A 20,959-nucleotide genomic window follows, 5' to 3' on the forward strand; every position below is an offset into this window, starting at 1 on the left:
TATCCTTTCTACTAGCCTTGGGCTTAGTTTGCTTTTGTTTTTCTAGTTCCTTGAGGTAAAATGCTAGGTTGTTTTTATGGATCTTTGTGATGTAGATGTTCATGGCTATGAACTTCCCTCTTATAACTGTTTTTATTGCATCCATATTTGGGTATATTGTTTCTGTTTTTGTCTCAAGATTTTAATTTCCCTTTAAGTTTCATTGGCTCATTGATTGCTCAGGCCCAGGTTGTTTCATACCATTGTAGCTGGAAAAATATTTGATATGATTTTAATTTTTCTTACATTTGAGACTTGCTTTGTGGCCTAATAATGATCCATTGTAGAGCGTGTCTTGTGTGAGCTGGGGAAGAACACATATTTTGTTGCTGTTGGGTGGAATGTTCTATACATCTGTTATGTCTGTCTAGCTTAAAGTGCAGTTTGTCTGATACTTCCTTGTTAATTTTCTGTCTGGAGAATCTGTCCGTTGTTGAAAGTGGAATATCAAAGAACTGCACTATTTACCATTCCTCTCCCATCAGATCTGCTAATATTTCCTTTATGTGGGATGCCACAATAATTTGAGCTCCTGATTTAATACTTATTTTATGAATGAATGAGGCCCCTAGCAATGCCTTACTGTACTCTCATCTAACACCATGGACAACCTGAAGGGTTATTGTGATCCTTATTTTACTAAGAAAACTGCATTAGGTTAAGTAGCTTGTTTCATTTCACAGGAGAGCTAATAAGTAAATGGCAGTGCTTACTTCCACATCAAGGCTGTTTGCCACAAAGACCAATTTGCGTGCCCCCAACGCAGCCCCACCCCAACACTAGGTTCTGTTATATGGTATTGACATTCAAAGACACTTGACTATGACAGTTACATCTTAAATGACATGGACATACATCCATACATTCACATAATGGGAACAAACTTAGGTTTTTACTTTTATTGACTGTGATATTTTGTATTGAATTTTTTAAAAATGCCAGTTATAACTCCTAAATTGATATAATGACCCCATAGATTTCCACCTGTATTTTGAAAGCCCCTATTCCAATGCCCCTTTTGGACATTCTGCCATCTATCCAATTATAAAAATGGTACAGATTGAATTTTATTAAGAAGTCAAAGCAACATGGGTCAGTTACCACAGGTCATCTTAATAATGTATTCCAAATTTGATTTTGTTTTCTCCTTTGTTCCTTGAGTATGCTAACAGAATCCTTGTCTTTTAGATAGGCTGATGACATAAATATAATGCCCTAACTACTCAAATGAGATATAATCTAAATTTTGTCCTTAAGCAGGAGAAAAATACAGTGGGCCACTTAAATGTAGATATGTTGGTCTATGATTGAGTGTATTCAGATTGGTTCCCAGGATGTCTTTTTGTAGACACTAGAGAGTACCAGCTATTGCTAGGGTACCCAGAACTTGGGTCCAGCTCAAAGGAGTCATTGAATTCCAGTCTAAGCCTGTTTCCCAGTCTCCCTCCTTCCTACACCTGGGCCCTTGTTCTAGTCTTCCCTCCCTGCTGAACCCTTCTCTGTGCATGAGGTCAGAGCTGTGCACCTCCAGGGTTGGCCTGGTCAAGGTAAAGCCCAGAAAGAATGAAATGCAGTTTTGCCTTGATGAAAAGTTCTTCCCCTATTTCACCCCAAGTGACATCTTCACTACAGGTTTTCTTATTTGATGCTTGCAGATGTTTAACAGTATCAGTGCAGGTGTAGGTGCTTTAATATAAAAACCAATTCTGGCCCCAAAAGGGCTCTCAACAACAAGCAAATGTTTCTTAAATTAAAATTGTACTTTGTTGGTACCTATGGGGGGGAGGAGTTGTTTTATTGCTGGAGCTCCACTTAAGTGTTCGCTACATTCTTAATTCAACCAACACTTTCTAGTAAGGGTGAGTCTGTGAATAACTAATGAAATAACAGCACAGTGGAAGTTTTAAGAACATTCCTAAATTGAAAGTTAGAGATAGTGAAATAGTTTTGCTGTATTTTCTAATTCAATATTTTATTTTGTGTCAAAGCATCTTAACTGAGTTGAATAACTAATTTCATCAATAATTTTAGAAAATCACTTCTAGAAAATATCAATTTTAATATCAGTTGTGCTAATAGAAATAATACTTAAGAGGGGATTAACTCCAAATTAATTTATTGAAGTCTTTATGCAGGTATCTCTTATATCCACTTGGGTACAAAACTTTTTTAAGAAAGATAACACTTTTATTGCATTATAGTTTCATATTTTACAGGAGTTATAATGCAAACTCATAAGCATAAATATATACATGATGCAACCAAATGGCAATGTAGCCAATAAAGTATTCAAAATGTAAAACTAGAATTTAACAGGCAAAATACTTAATATGGCTTGTAATGGAAAATAACTGCTTAGAAATGATTTGTTATTTATTGCCCCATTCTAGTCATTCTCCATCAAGTGAACATAAAATTATGATCTCCATTTAAAATGATACATATTATCTAAGCCAATGTTATACATATTTTGTAACATGTGCAATGATTCCTTAAATATACATATGTACATATGTACAGAGAGCAATATACAGTACAGAGTTCTAATACCCCTGAACATCTTGATTAAAACTATTACAATGTTTCTATTAAAAAACTACTTGAAAAGTTGGCATAACTTCTTGATATTGAAGTTCAATCCTACAGAATTTAAAAAAAAAAGAGTTATAAATACATTCTTTACAAAAGATTGAATAGTGGTCCCGCACTCATACTTTATATTACAGTGTTTGAAGGTATTTACATCTTGTCCTTGGTGTTTGAGAGAAATATACAGGAGTTAATAGTGAGAATGTTGTAGGCAGGCCTATTGGTTAGGTTTTTCTACTTTGTTCGTGTTGGTGTGGGTTCCAATTCTCTTCTCTGGAATTGTTGTTGATTTCTAGTTGCCTTGTATTACTGCTGCTGCTGCTTTTTTTGGTGTTCTGGGAACACTGGGTGACTTTACTTCTAGGAACAGGAAGGAAAGATTTAACTCTTGAGACACCCGACTCGGTCTTTGATTTACTGTTGCTGCGTTCAGTAGTTTGATGGCTGCTGAGAGGACTGACCTCCTGCAAGAGAAGAGAAACCAAACACACTTATGTTACTGACTTAACGGTTGCCCTCATGCTCCTGTCTGAGCAAACATAGAAATTCTCTCCTGACACAGGTTTTCATGAAAAACTATACAAAATGTAATAGAAGCTGAATGATTCACTCCAGTAAACATGCTTAATTTTTATTAGGCCCTTCCTGGTGTCACCAAACTACAGGGGTCAGTGAGACAAATGCTAATGACTCTAGGATCTCCTTACCAACAGGAACTTCAAAAACAATAAGCTATACTAGAGCAATCAAGTACTTGTAGGCAGCTCCACAAATTATGTCACCTAGGGTCAGTCAACTTTTACATTTTCAACAATACTTTTAAAACCTTCACTGAGATAGGTGTTCAGCAACTAGAACACCACTTAAGAGAAACCTACCTGCCTAATGGAGCTTATGTTCTGGAGAAGTAAGGGTCCTGCTCAGCAATTCTGTGACTAAGTGGCTCAAAACCTTCCATAAAGTCACATGTTATCATCCTTTCTAGAGTTTCAGAATCCTTATGAACACCAGGCCCATGTCTTCATTTTTCCCATGAGGAATCTGAGAGCTAGACTCACAAGATGATTCACCTACACTCTAAGAATGAGGAAGCTGGTACTTTCATCTGGGTGTTTTCCCCTATACTGCATTAAATTCTGCAAACAACACACGAGACCTACTAAGTGAACTGCTCTGTGTACTTGTGAAACAGCTAACATTGATTACTTTCCCTCTTTGACAGTAACAATACAAACAAATGACACGATTCAAAACCAGAATGTAACAGGGAAAAAGGATCAGCTGCTTTCTCCTGGATGTCCTAAGTTGGTGGTTCTCGGTGTTGGTCAAAACACTGGAATCATCTGGAGATTGACTGGTCTGATGCCCATAGATTCATATTGTTTGGGGTGTGGTGGCATGGACACATGGCTTACCAAAATCATCTACATGATTCTAATGTGCAAAGTTGAGAACCTTCCCTTGACTCCTCAGTGTTTTTGATCTCCACTGACCTATTGAATGAAGGCATTGTTCTTAGCCCTGTGTTCACCTCAGATTGTTGGTGATCTTTTATTTCTTCCCATCTGAATGTTTCAATTTTCATCATGTATAACTCCCATAATTCTGGCTCTCCTTTATGTTGTGAGCTTGAGAATGACATTTCTACCCATTAATCAACAAAATTCACCTATCTCCAGCTTGCATTTCAAATTTGCTAAAGCCAAATTTATATTTATTCTCAATCCCAACCATTTCTAAAGTCTTTCTTATTGGCTAAATATGCTGTTCTCTCAGTTTAACAAGAGACTTCAGTCTCCCCTCTTCCATTTAATCCTATGTTGACAGAAAATTTTGGCTATGCTAACAGAAAACAAGTGGATGGCTTAATAAGAATTAACTTCAGAAGTCCTAAACATCTAGGCATGCCACTAATGGTCTTGATTCCAACCGCTTTCCTTCTACCTCCCCCTAGTAAAGTACACGTGATAGCCTTTATTAGGACATTAAATCACGGAAGTGAATACCGGTGCCAGATCCTTGGCTCTAGCTGATCTTCAATGGTAAGACAACTGTGCAACTCTAGGAAGGGTATGGATATGGGTCTAGGACATTTGTAGGGGAAGGGAAAGAAAGAAGTCCAGATTGCCAAACTGTGACTGAGGAAGGTGATGACTTTAGGACAAAAGTTCTCTCTGCAGAGAATCATGAAATACCAAGAAGCACCCACAGCAGAGGAGACTCTGGCTGGGGTGCTGGGGCTAATCAGCCTCTGGAGGTGTGAGGATGGGATAGGAGGAGGTGTGAGGAGAATATAAGGCATCACTGGGCCACAGCAGTCTAAGTCGGGGAGATCAAATGCCTGACAGTGTCCTGTAGGAAAGAGCAAAGTTACTGACACCCAAGTACAGCTTTCTGGGTCTTTTTCTCAAAGCTAATATCCACCACCAGCTCCTTCACATAGGAAAGTTAAGGGTGGTTAATGTTTCCTGAGCTCTAAAGTTCTTCATATTAAGCATATCAGGTTACTCTCAAAGAAAAACTCCAATTTGAATAGAAGTGTACTACCCTAACATTTCAATTAGCCTTAAGGAGTGATTGTTAAATCAGAGCCATTCATTCCATTCAATACTGAACATCTGAAGTCAAGAAAATACCATAATATATCTAGATCATAAAATAGGGGGCAGGAAAACAGAGATTGATCTTTAAAGATGTACAGGACTGTAAAAAGGACAGACAGTGGAGAAGTGTATAGAAAGTTTCATGAAGGGGAGCTGGGATATAGCTTAGTGGTTCAATCTCCAGCACTGCTTAAAAAAAAAAAGTTATGTGCAGGTATATCAACACCTGTAAAGAGACATTTGGAAAGAAAGAAACGGGGGTGTAAAATGAGGATGACAGATCAGAACTATATTTTAGAGTAGTGGCTTGTAGCCCTGACTTTAAAACACGCAGTGTCCAGGCCCCATCTCAGACAGTTACATCAGAACCTCTAGGGGGCAGCATTCGGGCACTGGGGATGAAGGGAAAAGAAAACTTCAAGTGGATTTTATCCTGAAAGGTGAGAATTTTTGCTTTAAGGAGATTAGTTTACATTTACATAAAACATTTATTAGTAATTGTTCTTGCTATTGCTGATTTAATTATTTAATTTTAACTAAGGGCGGCTGGTTATCATGACTCTCAATTAATAAACCCAATTACAGTAGTAAGGGGTTACATTGTGTTGCATAACGAGGACAAAGAAGTTACTTATTTTTGTTTTCTTACAGAGGCAGAGCTAGTCTTCTGGCCCTGAAGGAGAAAAAGCTTTCAACTAGCCCAAAGCTCTTACCTCAAAGGGGAGTTACTTCCTGATAACAGAAGAAACTGGGCATGGAACCAAGGAAAGCTAGTTATCAGGAGGATAGAAAAGGAATCCCGTCTGCAGCTTTCAGAAGGCTGCTGAATGAGTGTCCTTCGCCCTCTGCTGGCCAGATCTGAGAAAAACATCTAGCTATCAGGAAAGCGCCCCTCCAAGACTCTTCAGGGGGCAAAGGTGTTCCTCATTTCCCATCACACTGCACATTTAAACAACCACACCTTTCTTTTTACGAGCCCAGATGAGATGACCCATTTAAAAGAAAAATCACTCTTTCAAGACAAAATTGTTCTGAGCTGCCCACAGCTTAATCATTTTCAGAACTATTTGTTATGGACAGAACCTTATTGTAGTAATGCAATATGGTCATGTGACAGAGAAGAAAGGATACAAAAACATTTCGCCATCAGGCATTTAAATAACAGGAGTGAGTCTCTACCACACAACAATTTTATACAGGAAAGTGACAGCTCTATGGAGAAAGTGGCTCATCATTGTACTCACAGGCCCTTCCTGTGACTGTTCCACAAGGAGTCCTAAGAAATGAGCTCTTGTCTCCAATCAACCAAAGCTCAGGGCAGGCCATCATATATGGACAGCAAATCGAGATTCTAAAGATGACAAAGGGTGCTGAGGGTGCAGCTCAGTGGTAGAGCACTTGCCTACCATATGTGAAGTCCTGGGTTCAAGTCCCAGTACTGCACACATAGACACACAAAAGAGAAAGGGACAGACCCTGAGCAAAGTACTCTCCAACCAAAATGCTCAGTCAGTAATGACCTTAAATATTCTCTAAATTTCTAAACTGATCCCATTTTTAAGGGGGGGTAACATTAGGATAGAGTGAGCTTAAAAACCCTATTCTTCTTCACAGGCCAACATGCTATGCATTTTATTAGAGACCCACCCCTGAAAATCTCCTCCTTCTTCCTTCAATGAACAGTTCATCCGGTTCCACATATCACCAGAACTGAAGTCTAATGAAGCAGTGGCTGTGCAGTCCAGGGCTGCCAGTGATCAGATAAGGAATAATAATTTAATAGTTACACTGTGCCCACTTTATAATCCTGCCCTCACACACACAGGTCTTTGTAAGCTGCCATGGGACTAGACAAGAACAGGATGTGATAGCAAATGACATGGTTGGGTGAACAAACCACACACTCCTAAGTGCCTCTATGAAATCTGCATCCTCATAAAATAATGAAAGGGTAAGAAGTAGTTTTATTGTTTACCCAGGAATACGTGCTTGTACTGTCTCCTGCCACTTATTAACTAATCAATAATGGTCCAGTGCCACAGTTCTGAAAGCAATTTCAAGAGGTTAGTGCAATCTATCATAGTCTTGGCTCTACTTGTCACTCTGGTTTATTTTAAAAGGAAAGTTTCTCACTGAAGCATAATGCAGGTGATAAAATTAAGATTTAAACAGGTATAAGATCTTTATGCTATCACTTAGCCCTTTGCTGTAACTCGAATTTTCCAGAATGCAAGAAATCTTAGAAGTTCTTAAATGGAAAAAAAAAAAACATTTAAAAATAGAAAAACCAAGACAACAGAAATTAGTTTTAGTTTGGCATACAAGAATGAAAGCAAAGGGTGATCTTCTCAAATGACACCTCAAATACTGGACTGAAATTAGAATATCAAATAGAAGGAAAAAAGGAATGCTTTCTTATGTCATTACTTCAAGATACTATTCAAAGAACAGTCTTTCCTATCTTGATTGGTTAATGAGAACTTTTACGTTTATCCTATTTCTCATTTCCTAGTTGTGATTTAAAAATAACTTTGTGATTCACACTGAAAAATTTATGAACTCAATTCTACAATAACTCTTTTGGGTCCCATTTTTGGGAGAAGGGGACACTCACCTTTTGTGACACTGGCATTCTTGTATTATTAACAATTGCTGAAAATGCAGGGTTGTTTCCTGAACTATCAAGCCTCCTTAAATCATCCCTGGAATCAGCAATCTTGAAGATAGAGAATTTATCAAGTCATGTCTCAACAGTTACACTCAAAGCACAGTTAAATATCACATCAGGAAACCCACAGAAGTACTGCCCTCTTATCCTGACCCTGGGGAGTTCCATACAACATGCCCCCCAAATCCTGCATTGTTCATATGAAAGATTTGAGGGCTGCATGTTAAACCAACACCAAGTACATGAGAAATATCCTGTAAGGGAAAAGAGTATTAAATAGGTCAAAAGAAGAGCAAAATAATTCTATAGGAAGACAAAGTCGTTTGTCAAGTAAAGAAAGGGTAAAATTTGCCAGATTTTAATCATTACCTCATTTTTCTAATGGATAAGAATTTCAATTCATTTCCAGCAAAATTAAATAAAAGCCAATTCTACTTGGTCCTAGAGAGTATGAGTGTTCAAGTATAATAGTTGAGTCTTTCAATGGAACCTCTGCAAGTTATAACTATCTTCATAGGCTCTCTTCCAACTAAAAGGCATCTGTCAAGAAGTTTGGTCAAACTGTCTATAGATGACAGAGGCCAAGACAGGTTGAACTTGATGCTCTTTCCATATTTGGAAAGTTCACAGCTTAAAGACCATAATGATATGAATTATGTAGGTCAATTATTTTTTGTACAGGAATTGCTAAAATTCTGCATATAACCTGAATTTACTGTGAAACTTGTTATAATTCTGATACATGACTTATGTACCAAAATTAGAAATAAGGAATAGCTTGACGAAAGTCAAATTTATGATTTTATAAAAAGCTGACCAAATATGTTGGTGTGATTTGTGCTAATGCAGTTAAGATACAATTTAAACTTCAGGTCTTTGAGAAGAATGTTTGGAAAAAGAAAATTTTATATAAATATTTTGGGAAAATGTCTTTTCTAAGCAAAGTGAAGAATAGTTTCATTTAGAGCAATAACTATACTCTTCAATAAACAATTTCTTTTACGAAACAAGTATTATCATGTGGCTCCAAGTGTCCTTCCCCCATATTTGTTATTGGTGCATTATAATTATACAAACTGATGGAATTCAAGGGTCCCTTTATAAAGGTAGGTTTTTCTGTTATTTCCAGTCACTGATGTCACCTATTTGGACTACTTACCTTGCTTATATCAGATTCAGATTTGCTGGAACACATACTCTGAAGTTCTTTGACGAGATCTGCTTCATCATCTGAACCCAGAGAGAGTCTCTGATCCAAAGTCAAGGTTAATGACAGATCATTCTCCAAGGACCTAATGCAAAATTTCAGAAATGAATTTCTCATGTGAGAACAATAACCCAATCCCCAATATGGAAATCTAGGCACTGGTACCTTTTTTGGGGATTTGGTGTGGGATAGGGAAAGACTTTTTATTATCCTTTCAAGTATTTCATAAGTGTCATTTAACACAACAACCCACTTCCATACCCTGAAAGATTAGAACACTTCAGTAATAAATCTCCACAGGATTTTAACTCCTACTCAAAATTATTTATAGAATAAAATTTTATTCAACAAAGACATCTACTTAGTCTGACAACATTCCAACCTTTCTCTCCCCTTTTTTCTTTTCTTTCAAACCAGATAAAATAAAGATGCTAAGAAGTACCATGTTACGACAGACAATATGATACAGTGGAACAAATATAAAACTTGGCTCTGAGGCAGGATTTCCTTTTTCCCTTTGCCCCTTAATTTCTGAGTTTCCTTCTCTATAAGAAATCCTTACACCTATTTCATAGGATTATTGCAGAAATTATGTAGGTGGTGGTATGTGATGGAACTAATGGTTGGTACATGACTCTCTAGGCTCCTATGAGACCTAATGCAAACTGCCCCAAATTTTCTAGTCTGAGTGACTCAATCGTCCTTAACATCTCAATCTATAAGCTGAAATCGGCAACAGTTCCCTAGGGACAACATAAAAATAGTTGAAATTATCACTATAAACAGATAACTTAAAGGTACATAAGTCATGCTATGTTGTATAAATCTGAAAATAAAAAAAAAAATCATCTAAAGACTAACCAAAAGTTTATAAATGCAGTAGTTTACCATATATTTGTCAAATGCATTAGCAATGATCAAGTTTGATGAAAATGAAGTCTAATATTTCTAGCCTTATTTAAAAGCAAAATATTAACATAAAATTAAACGTTTATTACACTTAATATAAATATTTTTTAGATTTCATTCATTATATTTCAATTTAATGCCAGTATTAGAACATCTATTTCATCATATTAACAGCTTAATAGTTGCACAGACTGATTTATCTCTTAGCTACAAGTTAAATCTGAAAGGAGAACTTACTTCTGCTTTGACGGACAGGCACTCCTGTTACAATTCAACTGCGATATAGTCTTACTTTTTATACCTGTTAAAAAAATTATAATCATTTTCAATAGAATGGATCATCCCTGTGCATACTGAACTCTATATTTAAAAGAAACAGACTCTGGACCCTGCAATACTTTAATACTGTTGTTGGACTAACATCTACCTTGTGAGAATCCCCCAGGAACAGCCTCCTATGTAACACTGCCACACGGCCAGGGAATAACCAACGTCCTGATGTACAGTGATGACTGAACTCAGCAAAAGAGTACCATCTGGAGCTCAATTCAGGAATACTGAACTTCACTTTTATCAGGGCCTCCTCTTTTCACTAGTCTACATTTCTTTATTTTCAAAGAATCAAAAGAAAAATTTACCATCTGCTACTGAATGCTCCTCTTCTCTACCCTTGTCTGTTTTCCAGCATCACTGACTCTGTAATCAAGTGCAGTGTTGGATGTGTGGGCGTGTTCATGTGCTACAGTACATGTGGCATTAGCAATGTACTCGTAGAAATTTCATTTTTAATAGTTATTCATCATTTAGGAAATAGGAACAGCATACAAAGAAGCATGGAAATTATAATGATGTTTTTCAAACTGCAAACTGATATACTGAAGAACAGAAAACAGTCTGTACTGCATGCATAAATTTGATTTGTATCAGTTATATATACTTAAGCCAACACATAGGTCTATGGATATTGGACATGATTGATACAAGATATATCTGACTGGCCTATAATCAAAAACATTGGAGAAACACTGTTAAACCATTTTAAATGCCACTAAAATATCTGTTTCTGTAATGTTCACTCCAAATTTATAAACACACTTGAGCATTTAGTTGCTTCTCAATGAATTCTAAAATTGTATGAATATTGCTCCACAAAATATTCCCTACAGAATGTCTTTGAAAAATAAATTGAATTTAACATATTCTCATTAAAAGTAGATCATCAAAGACAATTATGTACTAGTTTATTTGCTCATATTTTTTCATTATCTGAAAGTACTGACTAGTGGCTTTCCCCTAATTACTTTTTTTTTTTTTTTTTTTGAGATAGGGGTCCCTGTGTTGCCCAGGCTTGCTTCAAACTCTTGATTCTCCCATTCGTCTGCCTTAGCCTCACACATGGCTGGAAATACAGGCACCCCTACTTACTAAAGAAATACCCAGGCTTGGACTCTGCCCTTGGAAAGCCTGTGCCAACATCATCTGCCTCTCTGTTTTAGGTAAAAAAGGAAATAAGCTGTGTCTTTACCAAGTTTTATGAATGTCCATAGTGATCTGCATGTAAAGGATTCATGTTGTGGTGTTATATTTTGTTTTTTTGGTGGTGTTAGGGATCCAACTAAAGCCCTCCAACATAGTAGGCAAGTGCTCTCCCACTGAGCTACATCCCCTGTCCATGTGGTATTTCAACAATTGTGTCAAAACTCAACTCAACTGTACTAATCCTATATCCAATGTAATAACTGTAAAATAAAGTCTCATTAAAAGATAACAAACTCTTGGCTCATGAATTATGTATGTACTTGGTAAAATTAGCTTAGATTTGATGTCTGCCAAAGTCAGCATCAGTAAATATGGTAGTTTTATTAATCTTTCAAAGAAGTTTTCATGTTTCAAAAAATATCATTTGATATCAGCTGGGCATAGTGGTGAAAGCTTTTAACCTCAGTTACTCAGGAGGCTGAGGCAAGAGGATTACAAGCTTAAGGCAAGCCTGGGTAACCGAGCAAGATCTTGTCTCCAAATTAAAATAAAACTGATTCACTCATATAAGGCCTTATATCGGTATAAAATACACCTCTACATATATTGTTAAAATGTAAGATTGGCAAAGTAATGATATATAAAAAGAGTGAAATATGCCAAAGTGTAATGATCTTATTACATTAATTGTGGATACTACAAAAAAAAAACCAAATTAATTTCAATAAAGACCATTGACAAGGTAAATAAAACTTCAAGCATGAAAAGATTATTTTTCAGGTAGAGGGTTCCCATAGACTTTTGGAAATATAGCTATTAAATTTTCTGTGTAGTCTATGGAAACATGCATTAAAGTACTCAGGTATTTTTCTTTGTGGTATGCACAGTGATAAAAATTAAAGCCCATTTGCATCCATAAACTGGATCATGAGGGCCCAACTTCCTTTGAGCAGCAGACCTACCCACTTACCTTCATGGCTCAGGTCTGGCTTATTCCAGGAGGATGAGGAGAAGCGGCCAGGCTTCTTGCGAGGACTGGTGTTCACTTTTCTCCAGGAACTGCTCTCTCCTTTTTTCTTGCTGTAACTTGAAACTATGGACAAAGGGAAGCTTCCTCCTTTGAAATCAGCTGTATGCTGGTCTAGCTCTGCAACAACAAATTCCAGTTTGCCAAAGGGAAGGTAGTGATGATGAAGTTTCATAGGATAAAGCAAATTCCACCTCCAATTCTCAGAGAGGGACTCTTGGAAAAATCACAGTTCTGCTTAATTCCCAAGTTGGGTCTTTGTGGACTGGTGCATATCTTACTTGGAGTTCTAGGATTCCAACAAGAGCCAGTCATTGAAAACAGAGTTCTGACTAGCTTAGATGTCCATCAATAAAAAAATGAAGAAAAATATATACACAATGACTTTTATTCAGCCATTATGAAGAATGAAATTATATCATTTGCAATGTACTTATTAAAAAGAGAGTTCTGGAGCAATGTTATGAAGTGCCTATTAATTTCTTTTCTTACAAAAAGACAAAAAAGAAATCCTTGAAAACAAATTCCAACAAGTATTATATGAGGGTGAATTTCCTCTCTTCCCTGCAGGAACACACATACCTGCCCTGGGGAGGGGACAGCCACGCAGAACAGCTTTGTTAAGCAAGATGCTGAGAGCAGCTTTAACCACAGCCTGCTGTCCTTGGCTAGGGTGTTTTTTAGCAGCAGTCTGCCCAAGGCCAGGCTGTCTTTTCACAGAGGCTCTTGATAGTATTGCTTCTTGAACTCTGGGTGCGATGATAGCATTCCACAGCTTAGACATCCACCTTGCAAGAGAGATTGATTCACCAGTTAGCATCAGGCCTCTCACCAATTACTCACAACTCCACAAAGGACAGGTGTGAAGACCACAGAGAAAAAACAAATGCTTCCATAGATTTGCTACCTTATCTGGGTAGATTTGGAATAAGTGAAATTACTCAATTTGGACTCAAAAATTCATTTCAATAAAAGAAATTCTTTAACATCTTTCTCTGAATCCTGAAATCGATGCCTGAGTGTTTTGTCTGAATAAATGAACAAATAAACACATGGAAAGAATTTAAATAGTGAAGGAATCTGGAAAATGAAGATTTTCTGAAAGTTCCTACCTAAATAGTTTAAACTTATTTGCTACATATTTTTAATAACACACACAATACTGTATCTGAATATTTCTGAAGTTGGGATCAATTTTTTAATCACTGGCAAATTAAATCTGTCTACCCCAAGGAAAGGGCTCATGGTTGCAGATGGGAGGACTCAGCACTGCAGAGAGAGGACAGGGTCAACAAGCCATGGCCTCTGGTGGACTCTATGCACCCACAGCTGTAAGCCACAGGAGTTTAGCCCAAATTTGAAGCACTTGATGCCACATAAAAGTCCTTCAAAAGACATTGTACTTTGTTGTAGCACTAAAAAAAAAAAAAACAAAAACATTTAAATAATTAAAGATGGGAAAGTCTGCAAAGATATCAGATATTAGCAGGAAAGTTTTAAGTATTGTGAGGTATTAAGCATTAACCTAATGTGAGTTTCTCTGTTAATGTCTAGTGATGCATAATGCAAGGAAAAAAAATAAAACTACAATAGGGAATAGAAATGAAAATTCTGGTATTCTACAATAGGAGTCTTACTTCTAAAAGCATTTAAACATACATAGAACATAAGCTTTATGTGTTTGTTTGTTTTCATTCATTTTTTTTTCTTAAAGGCAGCTCCTTAACATGGCTATGGGGAAACAACTGACCCTGGCATTTCTGCACAGCCTGTATTAGCTCTTGCCAGCATTCTTCTTTGGAAGACTGAAGGTTAAAGGTCCACACCTGTGATGCAAATCCAGTATTACCTGGGCCACCAAGATCACCCTGTGGCACTTGAGAGCTAAGTGGAAAGAACCTATGTAGGTAAAGTTCTTTGTTTCCGGTCCAGAAACCATGGCAGGGAAATGCCCCAGCTTGCAAACAGGCCAACAGGGTAAAAACCTCAGCATCTCCTACAGTTCATGTCAAACACTATCCTCTGTATGGGTAGTTTCTGAAACTTAGTTTCTAAGACTCTGGAGGTTAAAAAAAAATTTTTTTGACTTAATTGTGAGAGATATGAAAGCAGCAGTCCCTATATCCATAAATGCATTTGTTTTACAGTAAGAACATGCTGTTTAACATTTCTTCCTTTCCCTGAAGTTAGCTGTTATTAATTTGGTGGTTTATCCTCCAAGAAGGAAAATATTATTTGCCGCCTCTGCTTTCTAAAACAGATTTCTGCCCAGGATGACAGAAAATTCAAGAACAAATCCTGTAGTTAATCACAGGATCCTCACTAAGCCACACAGTGACAAACTTCTCTCCTTAACACTTGTTTTTGATTTTCTAATTCATTGACTTTATTGTATGTATGTCTCCTAAGTTGCTTCAAATGAAAACATAGTAAGTGCATAGTATTAATAAAGGAGGAAGTTTTTCAACTTATCAATGGACTGCTGGTAGTGGTTTTGTTTTTGCAGGGGTTGAGGGCATAAAAGTGCTCCACATGGGACCTTGCCCAGGACACCACACAGCAAGCCAAACATGGTTATGACGAGAATTTTGTGATAGAGGAAAAACTGCTACCTAGTTTTTAGCAAAAATAGTTATCTTAGTAACTACATGAGAAGCCCTGGTCACCATGTACATTCTGTGTTAAAGACAGAAGGGGGCATAGCAGTTTGGTCAACATTTTCACTATCTGACATCCAAAATGTGCTAATGTCCTATTTTAAGTAGGAAAATAAGGAGAACACACTTACTTCACTGTTGCTTGGGCATGTCCCGGGACTACAGGACAAGACAGGAAATACTTTGGTCCTAGAAGTGCTTCAGGTGTGCCCAAGCGGGCCAGGCAGGAGTTGAGCTGTCGCCAGACAGACAGAGCCCAGTCAACGGTTCTGCACACAGGATCACAGGGTAAAGGCACCTGACCTCTGAACTAGAAAGAGGGATGGACACAGAGGCTTGGCTTAGAACAATGCTTATTTTCCCTTTGCTTTTAAAAGTCCAAAAATAAAAATGTAAGTATTTGAAATGATGAAACAAAAATCTAGCTGAATCTGACTTTACCTTTGCCTGGAGTGGTTGAAGGAGAGAAAGCTTAAAATACACGATTCGGTATATTCACACATTAGAGTGATAAAAGCTTTTCTCATTTAATTCTTTGCAAGCCTAAAGAAGGCATTTTCACTCCATTTTACACATCAGAAGAATGAGACAGAAGGAAATAATAACTTGCCCAAGGTCACAAAGGTAATAGTTGATAAGGCGAGGGCTATAGCTTATTTATTTTTACATTAAAGCATAATTGACAAATAAAAAGTATAATTACAGTATACAATATGATGTTTTTATAAATGTATTCATTGTGAAATAATTAAGTCAAGCAACTTAACATATTCCTTACTTTATATACATACCACTTTTTTTTTTTTTTTTTTTTTTTACAGTGGGAACATTTAAGACCTACTGACTAGCAATTTTCTACTATACATTATTAACTATATATAGCTCATTTCTAGAAGAATAATAACATTTGAATACAGCATTTGGCTGAAATAATAAAGAGTACTCACATTTAAAATAATGTTAGTAATAATGATCAGACTAAATAACACCTTTTTCTTCTTCAATTCAAGTTTAACATTCTGATGATCTCTGTTCAAGCTTTATCTCTGGGGTCAGTCAGGAAAGAGGAAGAGATTTGGCTGTGTGGGCAGCTGGCAGAGGAAGAGGGGTCTCCCAACTGCCTCGTCAAGACCACACGCTAAGTAAGGGAGAGCAGGGCAGAGCTCTTGGTTTTAATAGAGTCCCCATGGAATCATTATTTTTTCCAGGAAGATTGTTTCTTAATGACTATCCATGAACTACTTCCAAAGAACTGTTAGGTAGCCTGATGGAGAAAGACATTTCATAATTCCCAATGGTGGGATGAAATCTGCATACCCTGAGGTCCTGAAAAACAGGTGGGCACCCCTTCCCTCTGAAGTACAAATTTTGTTTTCGTGAAATTTCTCATTCTGCAAGTTGGTTGTTTTATGGTAACAGTGGTTATTATGTGACAGAACATTAGAAGCTGGTGTCTATCCAATAAATAGAACTTCCAGTACTACATGTTTTATTTCCTTAATTTTATTACTTTAGCATAAATACGATTTCATAGAGATGCTTAGAGGCCTTTGTATTTATTGTATGTCTACTATGTATAGCACTAATTACACTGTGAAGAGGAAATAAAAAACAACATTGAAACATGTTTGTTTTAAATTGTTGCTGGGGATTGAACCCAGGACCACATGCATGCTAACGTGTCTTCTACCACTTGGGCACAGGGCAAAGTGTGTGTCCTTTATAACTACAGAGGAGGACAAAAGAAAAGATGTGTCCTGGGACTCTGGAACTCAGAGCCAGCTACAGGGGACGGGAGGTCTGAAGAAGGTACACAAGTGTCTTTCTATGGTTAAACTTTAACATCTGTAAAATGAAAATGTTGGTACACAATATCCTCAAGATCCCTTCCAAACTGACAATCTTTAAGTACAGATACAAGTCGCTAGGGTAATTTACAAGGATTAAGTCAATAAATAACTGCAGGTCAGGGAAAACAAGGAGATTCAGTGGGACTTCAACTGATCTCCCAGGATGTGAGAGACACTTGGTTGGTGAGGGTAGGTAAGAAAGAGCATCCCAGACATGGATGGAGAGGTAACAGGGGTAGAGGGACACAAATAGATGCTGATGTTTGCATATAATAAAAGGGGTGGAAAATGAGAAGCTTGCACAGGTAAATCACCTCAGTAACTGTTACTGATTCAAGTACTGGATCTGATCCCTCTGCCCAGCACATCATCAAAAGAAGAAGTCACTGCACCACTGTCTTCCAGTTCCTAACACAACATGCTCTTCTCCCTTATGTTCGTGATTTCTTGCAACTGCTGTTGCTTCTGCCTGTACCCCTTCCCCACTATTCTCAGCTGATCCTTTCCCACTAAAAGGCCCTCCTTCCCATCATTCCTAAAATAAATACTCTTCCATGGTCCTACCCTATTTTCTATAGCAGTACCCCCTCATCTGTTTTTGTCACAGAGCTTATCAGTCACCTGTTCCCTGAAACTAGCATGATGTCTGTGTTGTGCCTATGAAGCCACAGAGAATCAGAATTGAGAATACAGTATAATCTGATGTCATATCAAATTCATGGCCCTGCTTCTCAGGAAGAGACAAGGCTTAATTAGGTGACTGTAGTCCAGTAGTAAATAACAAAAGTGGGGTTATACTCAAATCCAGCCTGTGAATTAGATTATCTGTCCACTGAACCCACCCCACTGACAGAACATTAGAAGATGGTGTCTATCCAATAAATAGACACTATGTCCATAATGCTGGTGGAAGGGACTCTTCTGGCTCCTCCTGGTACTGAGATAAATCTGATCCCTGGTCATGAGTCCTCACCAAACTCTCTTGCTGATACACAATGTCAGCCAGTCAAGAAAATAACCCTACATGGAGAAATAACCCAAGTTTATTGAGATGGTGACATTTTTATCCTCATGAATATTCAGAATTAAATATCATAATATCTATGTTGTTGCTATTTTCTGGGTAAGAGATAATCATATATTTGGTGTTTTCAAGAACTTCTTTATTTGAATGTTACATATTAGGATGGTCTCATATTACCACTTTAAAATGGTAACTGAGTTATTGATTCAGCATGTCATTTCTAAGTTAAAAGGGATAAGAGAATCTCACTAAGTTTATATAAACAGTATAAGAAGTAGGAAAACACTTAAATTGCTGGATTTAAAAATTTAATTTTCTGGATTTAAAAGAGTTAATTAAGTACTTAGGAAGATTTATTAAAAGTTCTTAAAAAGAGAGATTAAAATATATTTAAGTTTTAAAGGCTAATTAAGTAATTTCCTGGAATTTAATTGACTAAATATAAATGCTCCTTTAAACGTGATTATTAAATCCTGCTAGCTTTAACACATAAAAATAAAACTAGAATAAGAACAGAAAAGCTTGAGGAAAAGCTGTGTATTTGGATGTGTCTTTTTAAAAAAATAGCATTTAAATAATCTTTCCCAATAAAAACTATCCAACAAGGCTCTCACCCCAGATGATGGCTCCTTTTTATAGGCCTGACTTTCCATGAGAATGTGAACTCCAGAAGGGTGGGGAGGATGCCCTGACACACCCTACAGTTCTGGGTCGGGGGTGAATGTCTACTGAGTAAGTTGGGAACACTGTTCAGATGCACCTCCAAATAGCTGTCCATGGTTATGCTTATCACAATGTATTCTGATCAGTTTCCACAGCTAAAGGTCCATCAACCCTGTTACTGGGTCTTTCTTGGTCTGCCAAAGAGTGAGGACTTAAGAAAAAAAGAAAAAAAAACCGCTAAGCTTGACTGACTTCATGAATAGGCAAGAAGTTCTAAGTCTGGATGACTGGATCAGAAGGGGAAACTGGAAGTCAGTTTGAAGCAGGCAGGATGCATTTGCTCTGGTTATACGTGAGCTTGAGGTAGATGCTAGCACATCCTTTTGAACCTGATGACATGAAACAAACATGAAACAGAACAATATGCACTCTAGAAAGAAACTTGAATGAATTCTTAAACATCAGTTCTGGAAGAAATCATCCTTTGCATGTATACAGAGTACCTCACAGGGCCTTGCAGATAACAGGTGTTCAGAATAGGTTTTCGAATTAATGAAACAGGAATGACGTTAAATATTTCCTATTTTGGGTAAGTGATGATGGTGTATCTGAATCTGTGGCACGCTCACCTTGCATTATACTTCAAAATGTTTTTTAAAAACTTCCTAAAAGAAAGGTCTCAGCTAAAATGCTAACATCACCAAAATGTACAGAGCTCTGTAGACATAAAGAAATTTGTTTTCAAAACTTAAAATGTGCAAATTTTAAATAATACTGTATAACACATTTGATTTAATGGGAGCAATTCTTTCTAGAACTATGTTTGATAAAACCAAGTCCTTTCTTGGTGGTATAGAGGGTTCGCAAAAGGACAAAGATTTATTTACTATTAGGAGGAATATTCCTCAATCATTTAGATGTCAGATATAGTAATTAACATTCATCTTATAAGAAAGGAGATTCACGTAAATCTTCCTTTACTACATATTAGGATATTGAGAGTGGTGACAACTGTGAACACTGGTATGTCATCTACATGTAGGAAATAAAGAAATAATTTAGCCAAGAAAAAACAAGAGTTGTTCAGTGATAGTACCAGCTCCCCTAAATTGATATCCCCGTGTTACATAAGGCTTTGTTACAATAACTTCCTTCTCTTCAAAAGAGAAATAATCATTATAAATCCCCTACTTTCTCTGATATCCTTCCAGCAAGAATTCTGAGTTCAGCATTATAATTAAAGATAGCTAAATATTAACTTTCCACTAGAAAGGTATGATTATTTTTTATTAAACACTAGTAGGAAGCCTAGTATTATACTGAAAGATCTATTTTCTTGTATCATTTAAAGAATTAAAAAAAAACTATAATCAAGTGCCAGTGTGCTTTTAAATGACTACAAGAATTAGGGTTTTGGATGCTACAAGATTTCTGATATTTGGTGGTCCCACTGTGCATTTACCCCAGGGGATCCATTTTATTTACCTACATTGAAGTGATTCTGGATAAATGAAAGGCATTATCCTCCCTGCTTCTATTCTCTATAATACACCCCACTCTCAAACACAATACAAAAGAGTAGAGCTCCATTTCAAACTGTCAGAAAGCTAGGGGAAGAGGGTGCCAATTCTACAGAAGAAAACTGGCATCTTTTGTGATTATGTGATTGACTTTGGTGATAAGATTTAAGTATTAACAATTATAAAGTTAAGGGAAGCATCAGTGATTTGAAAGGCTACTTCCCTACTTGGTCTTTATCCCACTCTTCTTCCTACTCTTTGAGGTCCTACAATGGCAGTGCTTTGGCCAAGAGAACGAATTTAAAACCAGACAATTAACATTAGTGTAATTTGGGGTATATTTCTCTGATTAAATTCAGAATTTCAGATATTAATTCAAATCAGACTGTGGCAGACAGTGTCCACTAAATTACCAATAGCCACTCCCATTCCGTACTCTTCTGTACCCCTCTGCATGCACACTGACCCACTCTAATATAACAGAAACAGACTTTTGTTCAAGTACTTGATGGAGAGCTTGAGTCTTTGAAAGGTAGCTCTTGGCATGGTGTAGGACCGAGGGGGTGGGAAAGAAAGCACTTGAAACATTAAAGAGAAGTCTTAGGTTTCTGGGAGTTTCTGAAAAGATACTTTCCTCTCTGGTAAGAAGGAAAACAAGGAAGCTCTTTATTATTCACTGTACCCCACTTTCTGCCTTTGAACCTGCTGCAGTGAAGGCTAAAGT

The 20,959-nt window shown here is 37.0% G+C and overlaps 1 protein-coding gene across 3 annotated transcripts in view; it reads right to left on the reverse strand.

Moving 5' to 3' along the window:
- Window positions 1–1,998: 1,998 nt before the first annotated feature.
- Window positions 1,999–20,959, reverse strand: part of Cttnbp2 (cortactin binding protein 2) — a 145,820-nt gene continuing 126,859 nt past the window's right edge. For all 3 annotated transcript variants that reach the window (XM_058572125.1, XM_046422433.2, XM_046422434.2), the window contains 7 exons: window positions 15,310–15,488; window positions 13,104–13,309; window positions 12,465–12,641; window positions 10,253–10,316; window positions 9,059–9,191; window positions 7,846–7,947; window positions 1,999–3,092 (listed from right to left, as the gene is read on the reverse strand). In XM_058572125.1, the coding sequence (XP_058428108.1) occupies window positions 2,853–3,092; window positions 7,846–7,947; window positions 9,059–9,191; window positions 10,253–10,316; window positions 12,465–12,641; window positions 13,104–13,309; window positions 15,310–15,488 (1,101 nt within the window). In that variant the 3' untranslated portion in view covers window positions 1,999–2,852. The remainder of the gene's footprint in view (window positions 3,093–7,845; window positions 7,948–9,058; window positions 9,192–10,252; window positions 10,317–12,464; window positions 12,642–13,103; window positions 13,310–15,309; window positions 15,489–20,959) is intronic.

Source organism: Marmota monax, unplaced genomic scaffold (genome assembly GCF_021218885.2).
Source record: "Marmota monax isolate L192 unplaced genomic scaffold, Marmota_monax_Labrador192_F-V1.1 WCK01_AAM20220418_F8-fsc00027, whole genome shotgun sequence".
Taxonomy (NCBI): Eukaryota; Metazoa; Chordata; class Mammalia; order Rodentia; family Sciuridae; genus Marmota; species Marmota monax.